Genomic DNA, 21,628 nt, shown 5'->3' with positions numbered 1-21,628 from the left:
CTCTGGAGATGAGATTTCAAAGGACACCGGTTATTTAGTCATAGTCCAGAAACAGTATTTGGTTAATTATTTTTAGGCAGCTTTTCATTACATAAACATTGGGCAAGGAACATTTTCAAATTTCTCCCTAGTCATATGTATTTATTGTATTACCTGGTCCATCCGATTTCTTTTTGACTGGTTCATCCTCTTGGTCTTCCCACTCCACAGGACCTGTCGAGTGTGTTCAATTAACACGAGTTAGATTCAGTTAGGGTATATTAAACGCCACTCTACTCTTCTGGATTAAAATAAGTCTTAAAAATTAAATTTCAGATATTCTGCCTATCTGAAGAGTTCCTGGGGAAAACTTGTAAGAATTCATGGCATCCAGAACAAAAATCACAGATACCAAGAAAATAAAATGTAGTCAGTCTTAGTAGTTAGGAAAATTCAAATGAAAATGAAAGCCTTTCATCATCCCAGAGAAAGACAAATAGTAGAAAGAGTAATATATGGGGGATAAAGCTACAGGGAAGTGCACACTTCCGCTCATGGGAGCGTAAATTACTGAAACGGTTTTGGAAAATACCTATTAAAGCCAACAAAAAAAAGCACATCATTTATCCCAGTAATCCCACTTTAAATAACGTATTCTGTGGACAATGCATGTTCTTCCCGACCTTTTGCTATGCATTTAAATACACAGACAAGTCCGACTACATACGAAGTTTTGTTTAGGGATGTCTATGATACCACTGTTCATGGCAGCAGAAATCTGGAAGCTAACTTTTGTCCATTCATGATGTAATAGTTGAATAAATTAAGCATACCCATATCACAGAATATTTTGCAGCTATTAAAAAGGGAAGCTATGGATTTGTGAATACTTAATTGGAGAAATGGTCACAATACATTCCTAATGAACATGTAAGAGCAGTTTGTATGGCATGAACTCACTTTTGAGAAACAAGGGAAACCGTGCTTGCACACATATGTGCAGGCCCATGAGAAAGGAGTGGGAGTGAACACAACATGTTGTGAAGATTTGGTAGCTCAGTAGATGGGTGTCCAGGGCAGACTGTGCATTTATCTCTTGCCTGATGTCTTCTTACATCAGCTCTGTCTTAATTTTGTCTTATTAAACCAAGAAAGTAAAATAAAATTAAAGTTACCTGGAGGTAGCAGGGGGCAGAATGGTAAAAAAGGAGAGAGGTGTTTCTATTTAGAGCTCCATTAAAAATTATGTTTTTTTTCTTTTATTTTTAAATATATTTTTAATTTCACAAAGAATTTATGTATATATTTTCTCTGTAAAGCACAAAAATTTAAGAATTTAGATAAGCCTAACGTTCTCTTTAATCACACCACTTAATCTCAGTCTCTCCACCCCTCCCCCAGAAGCAAGCACTGTTATTAATTTTCTAAGTTTTCTTCCTGACCTTTCTCTTGCATTTACACACTATTATACAAACCCATTAAAATGCAAAATATTTTATTGAGGTTTCCTTTGTTTCATAAATGGTTGCATAATCCGTATGCCATTTTGCAACATAATGCTTTTCATTTAACAATATTTGTCAGGAACTTCTCTCCAAATCAGTTCAAAGGAATCCATCTCATTTTTTAAGCTACTGAAGAGTATTCCATTGTATAATGATAACATAATTTACTTGGATCTCCTTCTTTATGTCGGCATTTCAGATGTTTCTAAATTTTTGTTATTAATAAATAATGTTTGATGAATACCCTTAGCCAGGTGTTTTTGTGCACATGTGCAGATCCTGCTTCAGGTTACGCCACACACCTAGAAGTGGGACTGATCTCTAGTAGGATTGTACACTTAAAATGTCCTCAGATATTGACACATTGCTCTTCAAAGTGGATGGACAACTACAAAAGCACTCAGCTTCCCACTAGTTCCTGTGTTATCAAATGTTTAGCTTCTTGCCAATCCCATAGGTTAAAAACCCAAAATATCAAAAGACTTAGTTTGTGTTTCTCATGTTACTAGTGAAGCTGAGTTCCTTTAAAAAGGCCATTTCCCCCTTTTTTTGATTTGTGAATTGTGTTCATATTTGTTGATCTATTGGGTTGAACTTTTCTTTTACTGATATTTTAGAATCTTATTATATTAAATACTAATCTTCAGTCTGATTTATTTAATGAAAATGTTTTTCCTGAGTGCCCCCACTGCACTTTAACTTTGCTAGTGGTGTGTTTTGTGGTTTGAAATTCCGCCCGCCTGCCTGCACACCCACCCCCCACCCCCCCGGGCTGCTTAGAAATGTGTTTCTCTGATATGCCTTCAAATGCAGCAGTTTAATGTTGAATATGGCATTGGTAGTTATGTTCCATTTTTGGTTCACGATCAAATGTCAAAGGTTCACCTTTATTATTACTTTTTCCAAGAACAGCTTTTAACTTATTGATAAGGTCTTGTCTTATATTTATTTTCTATAACTTAATATCTCTCTCAAAATAAACTTATTTTCTTTCTACAGACTTTCTTTGGGTTTATTTTGCCCCTCTCCCCCATTTTATAAATGCATCTTAACTTAAATTCATGTTTTAATTTCTTCCAAGTGTCAGACACAAGCAATTAAGAACAAGTATAAGTCTTCGCGCTCTTTGGAATTTAAGAGTTTGATGTCTCCAAAGATTCTGTCCTTTGCAGTTCCTCTGTTGTATTCAAGGCCACAGAAATGCAGAGTGTGGCTAGAGCTGCACCCCAGGACACTCACCCTCCCCAGATCCTTTTCTCTGTCTTTTCTGTTCTTCTCTTGCAGACATTTTTTTCTCTTTGCGCCTCTGTCGGAGTGCTGTTTTAGGGTCAGTAATCCAGGCTTGATAAACAAACTGAAGGGAGAAAGTTCAATTATTTTCTGGCTTTTTAATAATTTAATTTAAAGAAAAGAGACCAACACCAAGCTTCCTGACTTTTGGAAACATTATTTTTTCTGCCAACACAAACTAAATACCATCTCCAATATCCTTTCTTTTCCCACCCCCGTATTCTTTCAAATGCTGAGCTGACCTGTGCTATTTTCATTATCATGAAATAGTAGATGGAAACAGATTTGTAGGAATATATTTCATTTGGTATCACAGACAATCATGAGAAACTTTGGGTATATACAAACCAGCATTTTTTTCCAGCTCCCCCTGTACTACTACCATTTGTGACACTTAACTATTGATCTTTCCCATTACACACAATGGAATAAACTGGAGGTCTCACTAAGTATCAATAGAGTAATGTTCTTCCATCATAAATAAACTCTGAGTAAAAAACAAAATAGCATCTTTTACTGGCTTGCGCTGGGAAACAGTTTTTCACATTTGATACCTTCCCCTGTGAATAACAGCTATTACCAGCAACTTGAGAAAGGGCTTTGCAAATTGATTAGTATTTGGAGAGGAACAATACTGTGATATTAAGATTAAGAAGTTATTGCAGATGGTATGGAAGGAAAACTTGAGCTTTTGGTTGCCTTTTGTCATTTTCATTCAAGAGCTGAAAATAGTTGCAATAGTATATTATTATAACCGATAACCATGATAGACCCATGACGAACAGCCCGCCCACTGAGAGTCATGCAGAAGGAACAAAAAGAAAACCTTGATATACAAAGTCAGCCACCTAGAACCACGAAGCCAAGCAGGCATGCGCCTCATGCACCCGCAGACACACCTGGGTCTCAGGGAAGCTGGGTTTTCTGTTCTCATCAGAGAGGTAAAGGAATATTTTGCAGGGTCGCGTGTAGACCCAGGCACTTTCAATTTATTGTATGTAATGTTCAGATTTCTGGGATCTTTGAAAAGCACTGTTTAAGGAAACCATGGGCACTGCGTTGTCAGTAAAATTTAAGAGATATCTGTAGTCCTATCAACAATAAAAGTATATTTTAAAAATTTAAGAGGGATTCAATGTTTCCATATATGGAAATATAAAGGTCATAGGTTATTAAGAAAGAACATGACTTGTCACTGGTAGAAATCTGAATCTTAAGGGCAATTAATGTAAATTTATTATTATTTTTTATTTCTAAATAAAAAACGCAGGAGGCAAACCTATTTTATGCCCCAAATATTTTAAAAAAATGAGATAAACTGAAATTTGAAGAAGGATCAAATAAAGGAATTTATGGTGGATGTTTATTGAGCATGTTAATTGGGAAGTCTAGCAAGAATATCTTGTTAATAAGCAAACTTGCTTCCGCAAAACATTGATTCTTTTAAAAAATCTATTCTGCCAAATGTAAATAAAATTTCAAACTTAAGAGCAAAATATGGTGACATTTTATTTTAAAAAGTTATTAGAATCCTCTTTCTAGAGAATGCAAGAATCCCAAAAGTAAAAAAATAAAAAAAATTCAGGATCTGCAAATGTTATAAGTGCACAACTGGATACATTTTTCTCCTTTGAAGAAAATGAAACCTTTGGGCTGGAGGGTGAGAAGAAGAGGAGGTGCTTTGATTAGACTGAAGAGGTCTTAGGGAAATGGTGAGGACCACTGAAATTTGACTGTGTTGAAAGGGAACTCCTGGTTCTACATATGACACCTAAATGATTAAGACTACTGTAATATTGTAAGAATCTTATTGTAATAAGAATTTAGCTAATACAAATAAGAGGGAAGAAGGGAGGGGGAAAGAATCATATGACACTCTTTATTTGTAGGTAAATTCTCTTAATGCTGATATTTAGAAATACAAATATTTTAGAGTTCCAGGAACATCTGACAGAGGGTCAGTTTCACTTAAGTCCAACTGTGTCAGGAAAAAGTTGATGACGAAGGTGGAGGAGGAAACATCCAATTTCTTACTGAGTCAAGGAATGGCATTTTCTTACTGAAACTTCTCAATTCTTACTTGGTGGCTGGAGCTACCATCCATTTGATGGGTCTCCCTAGGGAATCAGGCCTGAGTTCCACTCACCACAAGTAGAAAATGCATGGAAATGTCTCTAGTGACCTCTGGCTTCTCCAAACTGCACTGCCACTGGATTCCCAACTTTATCTTACATTTTTTTTCTTAAATTTTATTATGCATTATTAAGGAAAATGGAATTCATTTTACCGAACACTTATTATATAAAAAAGAATTTAATCTTTAAAACAGGAGAGAACTTCATTGACACAGAAGATCCTTAACTGAAACTGGTTAAATTTCATATACTGCCCTTTAATTCAGGTGTGGTCCAGGGCTTGCTTTATGTTGTCTGTAAGTAGGGATTTTTTAAATAATAGGATCTAAAAAAAAATAGTAAGATAGTTACATTGTAATCTTTCACAGAAATTCTTTTACATGGATGGAGAGACTCATAGAATAGAGAAGAAAGAATCCGAGGGAAGTGGCAGCGGTGAATATTAAACTAATATGCAGGGACCTAGAGTAGATCCTGCTACTCAAGGTGGTCCAGCTGCTTGCACTCCACCCAGGAGTTCGAGAGAAATACAGAATTTCAGATCCCACCCAGGACCTGCTGAATTTAAATAACCTGCATTTAAATAAGATCCTCAAGTGAACTGTGAGAAACACCAGTCTTGGTCACTATCCAAACCATTTGCTTAACACCGAGGAGCATAAAGACCTAAGCGTTTTCGTGCTTGCCTCAGATTAAGTCAAGAGAAACAGCTTTCCTTCAAGTACAACAAGAGTAACTCACTGCCTATGATTTTCAGTAGTGAAGGGACGACAGCACAGGTAGCTGGATGTGAACAGTTATTCAGCTCAGTACCTGGGTAGGAGCAGCTGCGCAGACTGCACACAGCAGCGCCGGCTAGGGAGGAGGTGTACTGAATTCCCAATGAGAAATGGAAAATGATGTCCAGTTTAGGAAGATGGAGAATTGACAGGAAGCCAGGAAGGAGGTGGAGCAAACTGAATCTTTTATTGGCTTACTTGTAATTTAACCAGCTTTCTGAGAAAAATTATACTTTTCACACATCATAACTGATGCATGCAACCAGATATGACCCTTTTCAAGTGAGATGTGACTTAGACAAAACTACAAAAAGGACAGAAATAGATGTATATCTGCATTTTCTCTTCCTATTTTTCGATAGGCTCTGGTGTCAATGGAAAAACGAGAATCAAATAATATGAAATTTGGCTTCTCAGAACTTTTTATGGAAAACTTTGTCTAACGTTTTAAATTCTTAGAATTCCTTCATTGCTCGATCTATAGAACAGGGAAAATGCAGATGTAGCAACAAGGATCTGCTTGTCTAAAGATCTACAGAGCAGAGGGTCACACACCACACACCAGTAAAACATCAAATACCTTTGCAGCTCTGATTAAATACTGAAGAATAGTTTTGGGAAGTTTAATGACAGACTTTGGCAAGGCTAAAATGGCTGATGCAAACTTCCCAATAGCTCTCTACAAAGAAGGACAAAGCAAGAGTAGTTAGTAGAAAAAAAACAAAAACTAGTAATTTAATATATGATGTCAGCATGAGTTTGTCTCTACAATTACATCAACTAGGCTCAAATGTGCCAGTCACTGAAGCTAGAATAAAAGTGTGCTTATGTTAGAAAGAAAGAAGATAGTCAAACGTTGCACATAATCCATGAAAATAGTCAAGACGACCTCGGTCTCTCCTTTGCTGCATGATGAGTTAGAACAAGAGTCATTAGAGCAAAAATAAACAAGTCAAGTTGTTAGTATTTGACAAGCCAGCTGCATGCATGCACACAGACACAGTCATCTGGAAACGCACTAGGTTAGCAATGTGGCCGGTGAGAAAGCATCAGAGCAAGGTGTCTCCGTGAATACTTTAGTTCTTCAGTGTCACTGGGAAAACGGGTGGATGTAACCTGCCAGCTTGAGAAGACCTGGCCAGCAAACTGACAACAGCCTCTTCAAGGACACAACATGTAATTCTAGGTGCTTGTAGTATAACCAATGAAAACTAACTCCTAATATGTGGCTCTTTCCTAACATCTATATACATATAAGTCTATATCAAGCTTCCATTCCATACGTAACTCTTCCAACAAATCATCATGTTTAGGTAGCACTGATTATACATTCACTGGGTACACTATAGTTAGGCTAATGAGCTATACAACTGAGACTGGTGCAGCAAGTTCCGGGGAGAAAAGGGCAGTGAAGTTGGAAAAAAATCAGAGCTGTGCTAGGTACTTTTATTGTTTCAATAACTTCTCAAATCTTTAGCAATATAAATAAAACTGACTTTCAAAACAAAGCAATATTTAAATGACCATTTGTTTTCAAACAAAGCGTGATCAACTGTCTACATATTGAAATATAAGTCCACTCAAGGAATCCAAAGCAAGGACAGAGAAGTCTTCTTCACCTCCCACTTGCAACAGGAAAATGAAGTTCACCTAAGAAAGTTTAATGTTTTTGTTGGTAGCATCAGAAACATGTTGGATACAAGTGAATGAACCCGACTGGAGCAGTGTTCTTGTGTAGTAGAAACTATGGCAATGCCGAGAGCAAGCAGCATTAGTTTAATGAGGAAAAAACAATTTCAGACGTAGGTCGGAAGCTTAGGGCTCTAACACATATGAACATGGCAGAAGTCTAGGCTTTTAAGCACGATCTGTCAAAAAAAACAAACAAAACTCAATTAGCAAAGAACATGATTTCCCAAATCCCATAATTACCTGGAAAGCTGACTTTTTTGGAGGTTCTTCGTCTTCCTTTTTTAATTCTTCCTCTTCCTCCTCTTCACTATCCGTTTCAAACAAGTAGTAGTCTCCACTCCTGACCACTAAGCAAAACAAAATATTTACTTACTTCTTGAAAGAGATACAAGATAATCAGGGGATTATTCATGAAATGCCCCCCAAAGATACACATAAATTGCCCATAAAAGGACCACAGCAAGAGACATTGATAGAGAGGAAAAATACAAGAGATGAAGAGGATTCATTCTGGGCTATGCTATGTGCTGTTGGCATGACTGAGTCTACAGAGCATGAAGGCCTTGTCTGTGCCATGTAAAAGAATTGGCCACTACTGGGATGATCTGGTATTTTCTTCCTTCTTCGTTGTAAATGTTATACAGACATATCAGATCAACTCTGCAGCAACCAGTTTTGTTACCAAGATGACCAAAATAACTGAAAACTATTTTGCAATTCAGCAATTCTGGTCTTTTAGACAAGGCTGAAGTAAAGTGGAAGGCTTGGTGTTGTCTGAACAGGTCCAAACTGTTGTAGAAAACCAATCAGGAAGATTCAGGACCAAGAATCCGTGTCACCAATCTTCTACTTCACTTTATACTGTGCAGACCTGGCTTCCCCACATGGCACACAAGGGACACAAATATGGCAAGACATTTGAAAGAGTTGATTTTTAAAAAAATAACACATTGCCATGAAGAAAAAAATGGGTGGGCAACATTAAAAAAAGAACACAACCACAATAATGCCACCACCACCACCACTCTGGCTGTTTCTACACAGAGCATGGGACAGACTGAGGCACGGCAGACATGGTCCGTACAGTTTAGTGCTGTTAGACTTCTGGTCAACCAGGAACTCCCCAGTCACTTACTGAAATCTGAGGAGACCTGTACTGAGCATAAGACACCAAGCACAAACAGTATAGATCATCCTTGCCTTGCTTAATACTTTCCCTGCAAGAACATATTGCTGTGCTAAGAGTTAGGATTAGAGAGAGCTAAAATCTCCAGAGATTTATAGGAATTTGAGGATCACATTTTTTTTATCAGTTTGGGCGTTATTTTAAATTTATCAGAGAAAAGAGACCCAGCATACATATTTCTGATGCTACAAGAACTGTACCATCCTTGCAGGAAAACATTAACACTTTCAAGTTATGTTCAAGACTTCAAATGCTGAGTTTTCTTTTGGATAACATAGCATGATGTGTCCAGTTATATTTTGGACTTAAACATTGCAAGGTAATGGAAAACCTTGGCTTGTTTAAAATTAGTTGCTTGAATATCACTAACATGGTCAAAAGGTATATAATTTTGCCCATGATTTCAGACGTATCTGAGGACTCCATCCATGAAGACGCAGAGGGAATGAATTGGGCCTTATATCCTTGAACAGAAGCACTGTGATTTGTTTTTTATTTTTATTTTGAAGAAATAACCAGGCCCAGAGCACTGGGTCCAGGCCTGAGGAAACAAATGCAATATAACATAAGGTGAGAGTAAGCAAGAACAAACCAAAGTGACAGCATTACGTTTGACAGTGAGCAGACCATTAAAGTAATGCCTCAAGGTAAGCTCAGAGATTTGCAGGAAAGTTACATGGACTGTACGTCACATGGTCATTTGGTAAAAACAAGAGTATCAGATTGAGCATTTTACCCTCATTATAGTCTCTAAAATCAACAGTAGCTTAAATTGTATTCAATCATACCTTCTATAACTTTATCCGTGAGGACACTGTGAGGCCTCAGGTAGTCATAGCATTGATTTTGTTATTTGAAAAACTACCGATTTGTATGTGAGAGGTAGAATGAACACATTACAAAAAGAAAAATGTTAAATATTTTCTATTCTTTACCAAATGTTATTGACATAAAACTAGGAAAGTAACAGAGAATATTTTCTTCAGTGCTATCTGCTAATAATGAGTAGAACTCTTACATATGCCTTTGTCAGTGCAGATGAGATCCTGCCTCCAGCCTGTGTCCCTATACGTATTATGGAGTATTATGGATGCCAATGTTATTACTGAGCAACTAAGCATGAAAATAAATTTTAAAGTCCCATCCTCCCAAAATGGGCCCTTTATATCCGATATTTAAATATAAAGTGAGACTTGGCATTGATTTAGACAGAATTAAAGTGACAAGAAGACACACTACACTGAAATGGAAGGTATCATTGAACAGCAATGATGCAATCGCATGTGTGCACATAGGTATGGAAGTGGGAGGTTTGTCACCTGCAGTCTATGTTAAGGTCTCGAATGCTGACCAATAATATGAACAACACGGCAACATTATTATACTGCCAATGGATTTACACAAGGGTATTCCAACCACACTTATTTTTATGCTTGACACCACTAAGAAATATCTACTTGGAAGCCCAGTGACTTTTAGAGAAATAGCGCTTCCAATAAAGTGCTTCCAGATCTGAATATAAGTTTTGGAGCATGTCATAGTGTATAAAATATATCACATGTTCATTCCTTTCCCTTCCTCAAAAGCCTGTAAAGAAAATATATTTTATAGAAAAAAATTTAACACCATGCTCAGAATATGATTCCAACCTATGAATAGCACACATTCATGCATTATTGCATCATAAGGTATTGTAACGAGGCACATTTAGTTTAATACCAGTCTTTGAGAACTTGATATAATGAGGGTGAAATGAATCAGAAAAATCTAAAGACAATACCCTTCATAGGAAGTTCTTTAAATTATTCCCAACTTGTAAGATCATTATCAAAGACCATATCCAAATCCTTCCAAAATGCAACATTTAGATGAGAAAGGAAACACAACCATAATGATTGCAATGGGAATTTATCCCAGCTGAAAAAACAAAACATTTAGTATGACACAATTTTGAAATGGATAGGTCTCTTTAAACTCGCAAAGAACCCTTTAAAAACAGAAAGATAGGCATAGTTTACTTGTGACTTGATAGAAATGGGCACACAGTGCAATGCATTGTTAGATAACCAGCATGACTAACATGTCAATGGGCAATAAATTAGGGTCACAGAGAATTTCACCTTGAATTTTGCCTTTTGACTTTGGCAGAAAATAAAATAAAACTCTTTAGAACAGATGGATTTTTTTTTCTGCCATAATGCTAAAATTCAATATTTGGGGTTAAATTTATTTACATCCACACATACTGAGCAAATTTTGAATATTGCTTTATTAAATTGGTGTACCGATTTAAAAAAAGTATTTCTAGAATCAGAGAAGCTAATACCAGTGTCTTAGGTGACACTAGGAATTAAATATGGGAAAAGATTCTGATCAATTTGATTCTCTACTGATTCTAAATATCCCACTAGTAGAGTCTCTCCAATCATCATGTGATGGAATGAGCCTTGATGATATTCCTTGTCTGATTATATGAGCTACAGTTATTAAAACACAGAACAAGACATAAAAGACTGAAGATATTATAAGTAATTTTCAAAATAATTAATAATTCCTTAATTTCTAGTACATTTAAAGAGGGCTGGATTCAAAGGGATCATTCCATTAAAATACCATTGGCCAATACTGGGTGATAGATAGTTCTTTTGCCAAGCAGAACAAATACAGCCACAGAGTACCATAATTCCTCATTACTTTTTTATGCTCAGGAGGGAAAAGCACTAATTCCATGTGGCTATCAAGTACTGCTTTTCAAAACTGTTTTCTGACTCCTCTTAACTGGTCCTGGCTGAGCTGCAGGTTGCCTGAGGCCACACGCTATGAGCCTTTTTAAAACTAGGGAGGAGGCCGAACTAAAAAGTACATTCATTTTAAGTTGTTCTCATTTTTATATTTAATAAAGTGTAAAAATTCCTCACATGCAAATAAAATCTAAGCTCTGGGAAGGGGGGTAGGGGAGGCTCATTGGCATCCACGCCTAGTGTCTTACAAGAGGGTCGCTAACACTGTGAACATAATGATGATCCTTAAATCAGGGTCCCAGGAGGCACAGAAACTTATTTTTATTAAGGGTTTGAAGCCATAAAACAAATACACATCAGCAGGACTCCACACCTCAGGAGTGGATAACATAGCAATCAATGGTTCTTTCCTTTCTGAGCCCGTAAATGGTGATCGAGCTTGGCTTTCTTCAGCCAGCATGTAATCACTAATTTCTCTGGAAGATTCTGTCTACAGGCTCAGAGAGTCATTCATATCTCAATTTTCCTATACTCCGACCCCCTATCAAGTCACAAGGATCAAACCATGCATGAAAACACACAGGCCATGGGGACGCCTGAATTCTGGTCAAGGATATAAGGGTTAGAACTGACAAAATTGTAAGAGGATCGAGAAAACCTACTGGAAGCATGATCAACCCAAGGCCGCCACCACTGCTTTTTTTTGCCCTTGGCTTTCTGTTTGTCTGCTTCTCCTAAAATAAAATATGTCCAAATATTAATTCTTACAAAGCGAGAAAACAAATTTTGAAAACCACGCTAAAAACAACTCAATTGTTAAAATCTAGATAAGTTGCAAAAGTACATCAGAGGTCAGGAAAAGGAACTATACGGAAGCTGAAAAATTTACATGTAATAGCAATTGAGTTCACAAGGTAAATACTGTGTTCTATTCACATTATGCCACATTTCCGTTTTCTTTTTAGTAACAGAAAAAAATATTTACAAAGGTATTATCTGTCAAAAATACATTTCACACTAAATTTTTTTTGAATCAACAGAAAAAGCATCACCCAAAATTTATAGCACAATTCAGTGGCAAATAATTTGTTAAAACCGTATGTTCCCTATAGTCAGACATTTTTCTTGCGATTATTTGAATATATGGTTGAAAAAATGTTTACTAGTGATGAATAGATACTATCATGCATTATTTCTTCATTCCCTCTAAATAAAAAAGCATTCAAACATTTATAAGAAGACCTTTTCAACTTTTCTGGGTATAATATAGCTATTATTAGATATCATGAATACATTTAAATATAAATATCATTAAATGATACTTTGCCATTATTTAGACACCACATAAAATATGCATATATACTTAGTTTTCATATAATATTCATAGAAATCAAAGATTACAGTAGATTGCATATCTGAAATATCTTCCCTAAAGGAATAAATTAAGCGAATTTATGCCCAATTCCTTCAGAAACACATCTGTGAATCAGAAGGCAGGTTACATATTGATGTAAGTTGTTTTGCTGAAGAGAAGATACTTGTAAAGTCATGGATTCATTAAATGTGTACTTCATGAAACAAATAAAGGCATCCCATCCACAACGGAATGTAAAACTTGTCAAGTTACAAAAATACATTGATAATATTGGCAAAATGAAAACTAACATGATTTTACAGCCCTACCCAATATCATGCTATTATTCAATATCAAGGTACTTGAGCAAGAGGGAAATGTCTCGACATACTTTCGTCATCCTCTTCAGAGAGTTTTTGGATGTCTTGGCCTTCCCCTGACTCCTGGGTCAAGCTCAGCATCCTCTCCTTACCCTTTTTGTATTTCTGTTGCCTGGCCTTAATGCGATCCATCCTGAAAAGATGCAAGAGCAGCAGCAATGCCAAGAACACGTCCGCAGTTATCCTATGGTCATACTTTGGGTTTACACTTTTAAGTACATAGCTAAAAGCATGAACACGGTGGTCGATATTTGGACTTGTGAATGGTTTCTTATTAGAAACAAGTATCTCCATTTTTTTTATATACTTACGCTACTTTTTACTACACAGATGCAAGCCTTAATAATATGACTGATAATAATTTGCTAAAGTTTTATATGCAATACTTTATGTCTACTTATACCGTGTACCATACCTGTCTGAATGCAGCATATTATCCTATACTATATAATAAAAGCCTAATATGCTAAGTGTCTGACTGTTTGACCATTTGGCCAGTTGCTATGGCACACACTGACCACCAGGGGGTAGATGCTCCGAGTATTTGGTTAGCTTGCTGCTGGGGTCTCGCTTATCAGGACTGGGTGAGATGGGCCGGACGCCCCCTGGAGCCCTCCCACGGTTCCTCCCTGGCCCTGATCATGCACCAGTGGGGCCCCAGCCTGACCTGTGGGGATTGGGCCAAAACCAGCTCTCCAACATCCCCCAAGGGGTCCTTGATTGAGAGAGGTCTCAGGCCAGGCTGAGGGACCACACCAGTGCACAAATCTGTGCACCAGACCTCTAGTGAAATATAAAGTCCTTTATTCTCCCAGGTTTTGCATTTTTAAACATCTGTCTACCTTACATGGTTGTTGTGAACATCAAATGACAAAAATATGTGAATGTGAGAACTGTTGTAAATAGCAAGTCGCTCATAAAATGTTAATAAGTATTTTGTTAGATCATGCTTCTTCTCTATTTCAAATCTAATCTCTTATTGGTTCTGGACAAATGTATTACTGTATCTTTAATTATTGACTTAGTACCTTTATTTTGTGTGCTTATTTAGGAAGTCTATTTAGAAACTGCAATGTTGAACTCTATTTCCTAGGTCTGCCCTCCTGAAATGTTTCATTGTTTAATTCAGTTTCTTACAATTCTGGATATATTCTTCAAGAACTGGTTTAAGCACCATTTCTCCTTTGTGCAGCTAAAACATTTTCAGTTTATCTTTTGCAATCACTGTCTTCATTCTTTTTTATTCTGACCTTCTATCACTTAAGCAAATGACACAATTCAGTGAAGTGAATTACAGTAACAGGCCTCAATTATGGGAACACATTCTAAATGTGGGTCCAAATTGGTTATTTCTCTAGACCTAAGGTATTTAGAAACAACATTAGCAACAGTTACACTGTATCACACTATATAGCTCATATATGTGAGCGTAAAATAACCATGCCATGGAATACGTGTAATTTGTACTAGCAAATATTTTTGCATGGGTAAAAATGAGGTCAGAATGCAATGAACTAGTTTAAGCAAACTCAGGGAATTTTTCTCGTGTGCTGAATTCTAGGTTGTCAGCTCTTAAACTTGCCCTCCAAACATGAAGGGCTACCGACCCTCAGAAGTTCCATTCATTGCTGGAAATCTCACTCGAAGAAAATTCTTTACAATGTGCCAAAAATAAACAAACAAACAAAACCCCCTGGAACTCAAATTCTCAAATCTCTTGGGTGAAGTCAGTCCATGACTCAACTTCTCCAGGATGCTCTGTTGGAAAAGGTCTTGAACTGAATATAGGGAAGGATGGGTTGCATTTCTAGTGCTGCCTCTAGTTAGTTGTGAATTTTAAATGATCTAATACTGTGGGTCATCAGTTTCTTCCTGAAGAGACTGGATGATATTATCTCTAAAGATCCTTCCAGAGCCAGAACTCTGCATTTATTCCCTTAACCCACAGGTGTGATGATCATTTATTCCACGTGCCTGGCACTGTGAAGGGCGCTGTTTCATTCATTACCTTGTTTAATCTTTCTAAAAACCTCAGGGAGAATTGTCATCCCTAATTTAAAGCAGAAAATTAAAATCCAGAGAATGTGAATGACTCGCTCAAATTATCAAAGTAAGCAACCAAACTAAGCCTTGACATTGGCCTTACCCAAGTCGGCTCCCTTTCTACCACAATGTAGCCAACTTTCTTTTTAAAGACTTCCATGTTCAGCCTATCAGGCACACCAGTAAATACCTGGGAAGTTGTGAATCAATTTTTCAGGGGGTTGAGCTTCTAGAGCAGTGGTTCTCAACCTTCCTAATGCCGCGACCCTTTCATACAGTTCCTCATGCTGTGGTGACCCACAACCATAAAATTATTTTCATTGCTACTTCATAACTGTAATTTTGCTACTGTTATGAATCATAATATAAATATATGATATGCAGGATGTATTTTCACTGTTACAAATTGAACATAATTAAAGCATAGTGATTAATCACCAAAACAATATGTAATTATATATGTGTTTTCCGATGTGTTTTCCAAAGGGGTTGAGACCCACAGGTTGAGAACCGCTGTTTTAGAGAGAGAGCTGAGAGTGTCTGAATGGGATCATACCAACCAATACTAAAAGGAACCGAGAAGAGGAAAATAAAGCATCCTTACTGCCTCTTCAGCTGATCCATTGACTTTTTCTCTTCCTCAATTCTTGCTTTCACAGCCTTTACAATTGTGGCCTGGAAAAGTTCAGCCCCCCTAAAGGAAAATTGGAAACAGAACAAATTAGTATTTCTAATAATATAGAACCCCTAAAATAACTATAAGGGTTTGAAAACATTTCTTGTTGGGCTGTAGACTGAAATTTCTCAGCCCCTTCTGAGTGGACAGATATGGTACAGCCTCCCCCAGGACGGCGTGGCTGCTCACAACCTTGAGAGATCAGTAAAACTAAAATGGTTCGTGTTTCTTAAGACATTGAAAGCCACGCGCCGCTTCAAACCTGTCCCACAGAACGTTATACCTAAGGTTACTCACCTGACCTTATTCTAGCTTGTTCCACTAGGGAACATTTGCAAGAGTGAGTTCAGATTGGTTTTCTACTCAATACCTAAGGACAAGTGCAAAGTTGAATTGCAAGCCCCATCAATAGGGTTTTCAGTCTCTTGCTTCTTTGATTCTATTCTTTCTATCCTTCCCCTCCCTTCTGCTTTTTCTCACATTTCAAGCCAACTTAAGGGTCCCCAGAGATCTCATCACCCTAAAATCCTCAACTGTGTCCCATCGTCACAGGTCACAATCACTCGGCGTGTGGCAATTCTGCAGAATCTCAGTGGTGTTCCAGCCCTGTGTTGGACGGGCTAGCATCAGAGGCGCAGGAACGCATGGTTGGCCGACTAGCCACTGCACCGCACTCTCTGGAAGCTTGTCTGCTCCGCTCCAGTGGCTATTTCACACTTCTTACCCTTTTCTCAAATCCTGAGTTCTGCCAACGGCTCTTCACTCCTAGTAAACGGCCTAGCTTCCTACTTCCCGGAGAGAACATAAGTCATGAGCAAGTATTTGCTCAGCTTCCCGCCACCTATCCTGTGGGTACCCTTTCTCGGTGACAGTGGAAGAGGTGACGTTCTCCTGCCTAAGGCCGCCTGTGCTCAGGTGTCTTCCCCACCTGCAGCCTGAGGGACTCCATCCTCCCATTTTCTCCTTCTCTTCCTGCATTTTCAACCTTTCCACTGCCACCAAAACCTGCTTATAGGCATGCAAACATTCTCAAGCCTTAGAAAAAGAACCCATGTACCTCACACTTTCCTATGTACAGCCTTACATTACTGCCCCAGGTTTTGGGTGTACAATTCTTTGATATATCATCCGTATATCGTATTATATGGTCACCACCCCAAGTCAAGTCCCCTGCCTCCAAGCCTTTACTTTCAACCTCAGCTCACTGGTGTCTGGTTCTGATTCTCACCTGTCAAGGTCACTGATTGCGCTGTTCAATTGGCTAGTGTCTCTGATACGGGTACAGCAGTCTAGGGGGTCACGCACCTAGCCATCTCGATGGCATTCCTTTTAATACTTAGTCCTCTTCCTATTCTTTCCCCCTAAGCCTACAAGATCAGGGGCAAAAACTGGAAGAAGCGTGGAGACTAAGAAGTCTGCCCTACCTCGATGCCAGGATCTGTGAAGCTTTTATATCCGCCACAACGTGTAGGAAATAGTAACTCATAAAAACTCTTCTCTGCAGCAGGAGGAAGGCAAAACATATACTGTCCCAAATGATTCCTGCTTCACCACTGGGTAGTTTACATGAGGAATCAGCATCAGCTGAGGCAAAAAATTAAAATAAGTAAAATTAACATCCTTTTTTTTGTTATTTTATAAAACCCGTGTGTGATCAGGCTTGGGAAATCACATAGGCATGAAAGCAACATTCTGATCCATCAACTCACTTATGAGTTGATTTATTTACGAGCAAGGCCATGCACTTAAAGTCCAATGTGAACATTGATCCATGAGGCTGACCGCAAAGCGAGCTCTTGACAATGTAAAGCACAGGAAGGGCTCTTTGCTAAGGAAGACTCCTGAGTGTTCCTTTCTTCTAGGGAGAGAGGGACTCCTTTCCCCCCACCCCCCAACAAAGGCCATAAAGAAATAATGACTGCATGTCTCAATGCCAGAGGCAATGCTCTGGTACAAAATAAAACACCCTTTCTGGAAACGGGCTCCAGCCAGCGGTAGGCAGCACACTGGGGCCTATCAGAAGAAAGGGTCTCAACAGCACATCTGATCCGAAGTCAAAGCAAATCCCCCGTGACTCTGCATCCTCCGCACAGGGTAGCCTGGGTTAGCAGCTGCAGTGGGGGAGCGCCATGTTCAAGCTGCCCCCATTCTAGGCACCCGGGAGGACCGTGTGTGGTGTTGCCCTGGGTGCTGATGCAAGAGGCAGAGAGATGAAAATGGGACTTCTGCCTCTGTCTTGGTGGGAGTGTAACTCCAGAAAATCTACAGCTCTTCCCACTTGTTTCCTGAGTTTGGGGTTCTCTGAGCTTCCAGAGGAGAAAAGAACATGGAAGTCAGAATTACATTGATGCCTGAAGATTCTAACTGCACACAACCACAGGTTTGAGTGGGCATCTGTAACTCATCCTAATCATAATTCAAAATGTTCAGGGAGCTACTACAGGCAACACCCAGCCTCCAGACCTGCCAGGATTTAGGATGTTTTTAGATGACAATCTATGATGTCCAGAATAGGAGCATTTCCTTGTTATGGACAATAGAGTCATAATGTAGTGCAATCCTATAGCCTCCATGTACAGATCAAACTGAACTCCATTTTTATCTCTCTCTCTCTCTCTCTCTCTCTCTCTCTCTCTCTCTCTTTTTTTACATGTTTTGGCCCAACGTTTAAATTATAACAATACAGCTGCCCTTCCCTCTTTGTTCTTCCATTCCCAAATATGCTTCTCATACTTACGCATTTTATAGCCTTTGACTGTGCAGGCCAGGCTGAAAGCTTGGATCAACCAGCAACTATTCTTAACCAATTTTTCGATGTATCCACATGCTCCTATCTGAAAAACAAATGGAAAAGGCAAATTCTGAAATTCTGCACCCAGAAAAAAAAGCTTGATGTCTTGTGATCCTAACAGGTGCAAGAATTCACAAAGTCTCAGTGCCAATGACTGTGGGAGGTCCTGACACGTAAAATTATAGTCACCACTGGGTGGTGCTATGAATGCTTCCGGAGCACCATCATTTCCCAGGGAATATTAGACGCAATGAGTAAAGGAAGCATCTTCAAGGTGATGTTTGCTGCACTTGGAAGCACCTCTCTTTTCAAAGAGGAAATCTTGGATTATCATAGAAACAAGCTGAACTCTGTGATCATGAATGGGTAAGCACTGAACTCTAGGACTTTGATTTTAGTCCAGTTATTTCCTGGCCTGTCAGACATATGAAACCTCTGCTCTTTGCCAGGACATCATCATGAACATAAGCTGCATGATATATAGCTCTTAGAATAGGAGCTGCTTTTTTTTTTTTTGCCAATTCTCTGGGTAAAGGAATATGTTTTTTGTTGATTTGATTTTTTGTCTCATAACAATGCTTTCTTGTCATGTATTACACATAATTATTGTAAGCCAGCACATAAAAGTGATGGCTGAATTATGCAGATTTCTTGGGGATATGTGAGATAGGAGAATATAATTGGAATTTTCTCCCAAATCAGCAGTAACCCAGCATCAGTACATGCTTTCTGAATTCACATTTCAGTCGTACACAGCCATGCGTTTGTTCAGATTCCCAAGTTGGGAGTATTCTCCCTGCCTTGTCTACCTGAACACCCTTCAATCTCTCTTTCAAGTCTCTGATGGTTCAAATGGCATCACTTTAAAAAGCCTGTTCCCAACTTATCTAGGCAATATATTAAGTACCCCTTTTTTGTTTTATTTTCCTGAACCCTTGTGATAATTAGCATCAAAAGATCATATAATTATAAGAAGGTCTATCTTTCCTTGCAGAATGTGAGTTCCTTGAGGATAAAATTTGAGTGCTATATATTTTTAGCAGTGCCTAGCAAAAAACAGTGCAATTTAGGTTTACAGAATGAATTCATGAACTTTGTAGACAGATTTTCCAGGAATGGTTGTAGGGATCAGCTTCTAGTAACAGATCCTTCACCATCAGATTGGCTTTAGAATGAAATGGTGTTCTGTTGTCTCTCATACCCTCTCCTATAATTCCCAATGCTACCCCAAATGTACATAAATACTGGTGTGGTAAAATTGATAAATAAAAGTTTACTTTTATGTCAACTAGAAAATCAACATTTCAATGGATTGTAGACAAAATAAATTATTCAAACACATATTCATGGTTACACAGACTTGACTTTTCAAGACTTCCAAATACAGCAGTGGATGTGCCGTTGCCCCCTCCCTCCCAAATCAAATGCTTTCAAAGTTAAATTGCCTGCCTAGTGAGCTCATCTTTAAGTAGTTAGGAAGGGGAGAAGCAGGAAGTCATTACATCACTATTCTTCTAATGCATTATCACCTATAGCCTGGGAGTAGCAGGTACTAGGATTAACTTTAAGTTAGGGCAACTAGAGATGTATTAACTCCTTCAGTTCATGGACGATTATTGTTTAATATCCTGAAATAACAAAGAACTTAACTGTGTCCTAACAGATTTTATGTGACGTTGGGGTTACAAGGGGGCAGTTTGAGTTATCGATCAGGTCAGGGAGAAAGCTGTGCTCTGGAACATGGAACTTTAAGAGCAGAGCAGCCAAACTTTGAGGAAGAAAGAGGTGGTTTTTGCCTCAATCCTTTGTTGCCTTAGCTGGGCCCTGGTCAGAATGCCTGTGCTCAGAGGCAGCAGTGGCACTGTGATTGCTTCTGTATCTACCCACATCTCATGTGCACATAAAACATTCATGCTTTCAATAGTCTATTTCACTTCATTCCTCTCCCACACAATGTCATAGAGAACTATGATTTTGTATTTAATAATTCTATAACTCTTTCTAGATAAGAGAGTTGCTTTTAACCAACATAATATGACTTTAAAGGGTCATTTTGCACTAGTAAGAATGATGATAAATTAGTCCTCAGAAAAGATGGGATTTTAATGAATAAAATATGTTTTAGAGTTTATTCTGATGAATACATATTCTCTCATCATGTGACCTTGAAATGGTGGAAAAAAAGATTCTGCTTAATATGGCAAAACAAAGAGTAATAAATGGTCATTTGAATTCTGAATTTGCAGCATCTCATTTGGGGCTTTTAAGAGAGCAGTGTGATGGATGATGGGTTTTTAATAACCACTGAATAGACTGTTTACTCTTACACTGAAACCACAAATGTGTTACACAGTGGGAGCCACTTACTGACAGTATGTTTTTCATCGTAATCACAAAGACGTTGTAAGCAATCAGCCAGTCCCAATAGCGCAGGATGCTCTTGATAGGTTTCAGCAGCAGATCACCCCCAAAGAGCAGGAAGTAGAAGCACGCCACCAAGTAACCCATGCAAAAGATGCTGATCCTGGTTGTCCCGGTGATGAAGATGATTGTGAGGACGAACCAGAAGAGGTAGCTAAAGATGATCACTTTGGACATGTCTAAGTATGATCTGGAAAATAAAACCAAACCATCAAAGGACAACAACAAATAAAAACATTAAGTTGGGAGATTCTACTTTAATGAGGGTAAAAACTATACTATAGCCCTAGCCGGTTTGGCTCAGTGGATAGAGCGTCGGCCTGCGGACTCAAGGGTCCCGGGTTCGATTCCGGTCAGGGGCATGTGCCTTGGCTGCGGGCGCATCCCCAGTGGGGGGTGTGCGGGAGGCAGCTGATCGATGTTTCTCTCTCATCGATGTTTCTAGCTCTCTGTCTCTCTCCCTTCCTCTCTGTGAAAAGTCAATAAAATATATTTTAAAAAAAAAGAATTAACAAAATTAATTCAGTGTTCTTCGGCAACAGAGTAAATGAATAAATACTGCCAGAATGATCCCCACACAATGGTTATCATGTGTGTTAAATCCTTCAACAAAATATAGGGAGATTACAGTCAAAGGAATGATTTCTGTTCTAGTC

General features: G+C 38.4%; 1 protein-coding gene across 1 annotated transcript in view; it reads right to left on the bottom strand.

Moving 5' to 3' along the window:
* Positions 1 to 21,628, bottom strand: part of PIEZO2 (piezo type mechanosensitive ion channel component 2) — a 336,655-nt gene that overhangs the window by 46,458 nt on the left and 268,569 nt on the right. The window contains exons 28-36 of the mRNA XM_015563603.1: positions 20,919 to 21,162; positions 18,498 to 18,594; positions 17,185 to 17,344; positions 15,689 to 15,778; positions 13,053 to 13,174; positions 11,970 to 12,041; positions 7,621 to 7,727; positions 2,724 to 2,838; positions 154 to 213 (exon numbers count right to left, since the gene is read on the bottom strand). Coding sequence (XP_015419089.1) covers positions 154 to 213; positions 2,724 to 2,838; positions 7,621 to 7,727; positions 11,970 to 12,041; positions 13,053 to 13,174; positions 15,689 to 15,778; positions 17,185 to 17,344; positions 18,498 to 18,594; positions 20,919 to 21,162 — 1,067 coding nt within the window. The remainder of the gene's footprint in view (positions 1 to 153; positions 214 to 2,723; positions 2,839 to 7,620; positions 7,728 to 11,969; positions 12,042 to 13,052; positions 13,175 to 15,688; positions 15,779 to 17,184; positions 17,345 to 18,497; positions 18,595 to 20,918; positions 21,163 to 21,628) is intronic.

The sequence above is a fragment of the Myotis davidii genome, unplaced genomic scaffold, assembly GCF_000327345.1.
Source record: "Myotis davidii unplaced genomic scaffold, ASM32734v1 scaffold78, whole genome shotgun sequence".
In the NCBI taxonomy this organism is placed as follows: domain Eukaryota; kingdom Metazoa; phylum Chordata; class Mammalia; order Chiroptera; family Vespertilionidae; genus Myotis; species Myotis davidii.
This window is presented reverse-complemented; position numbering and strand designations above follow the sequence as displayed.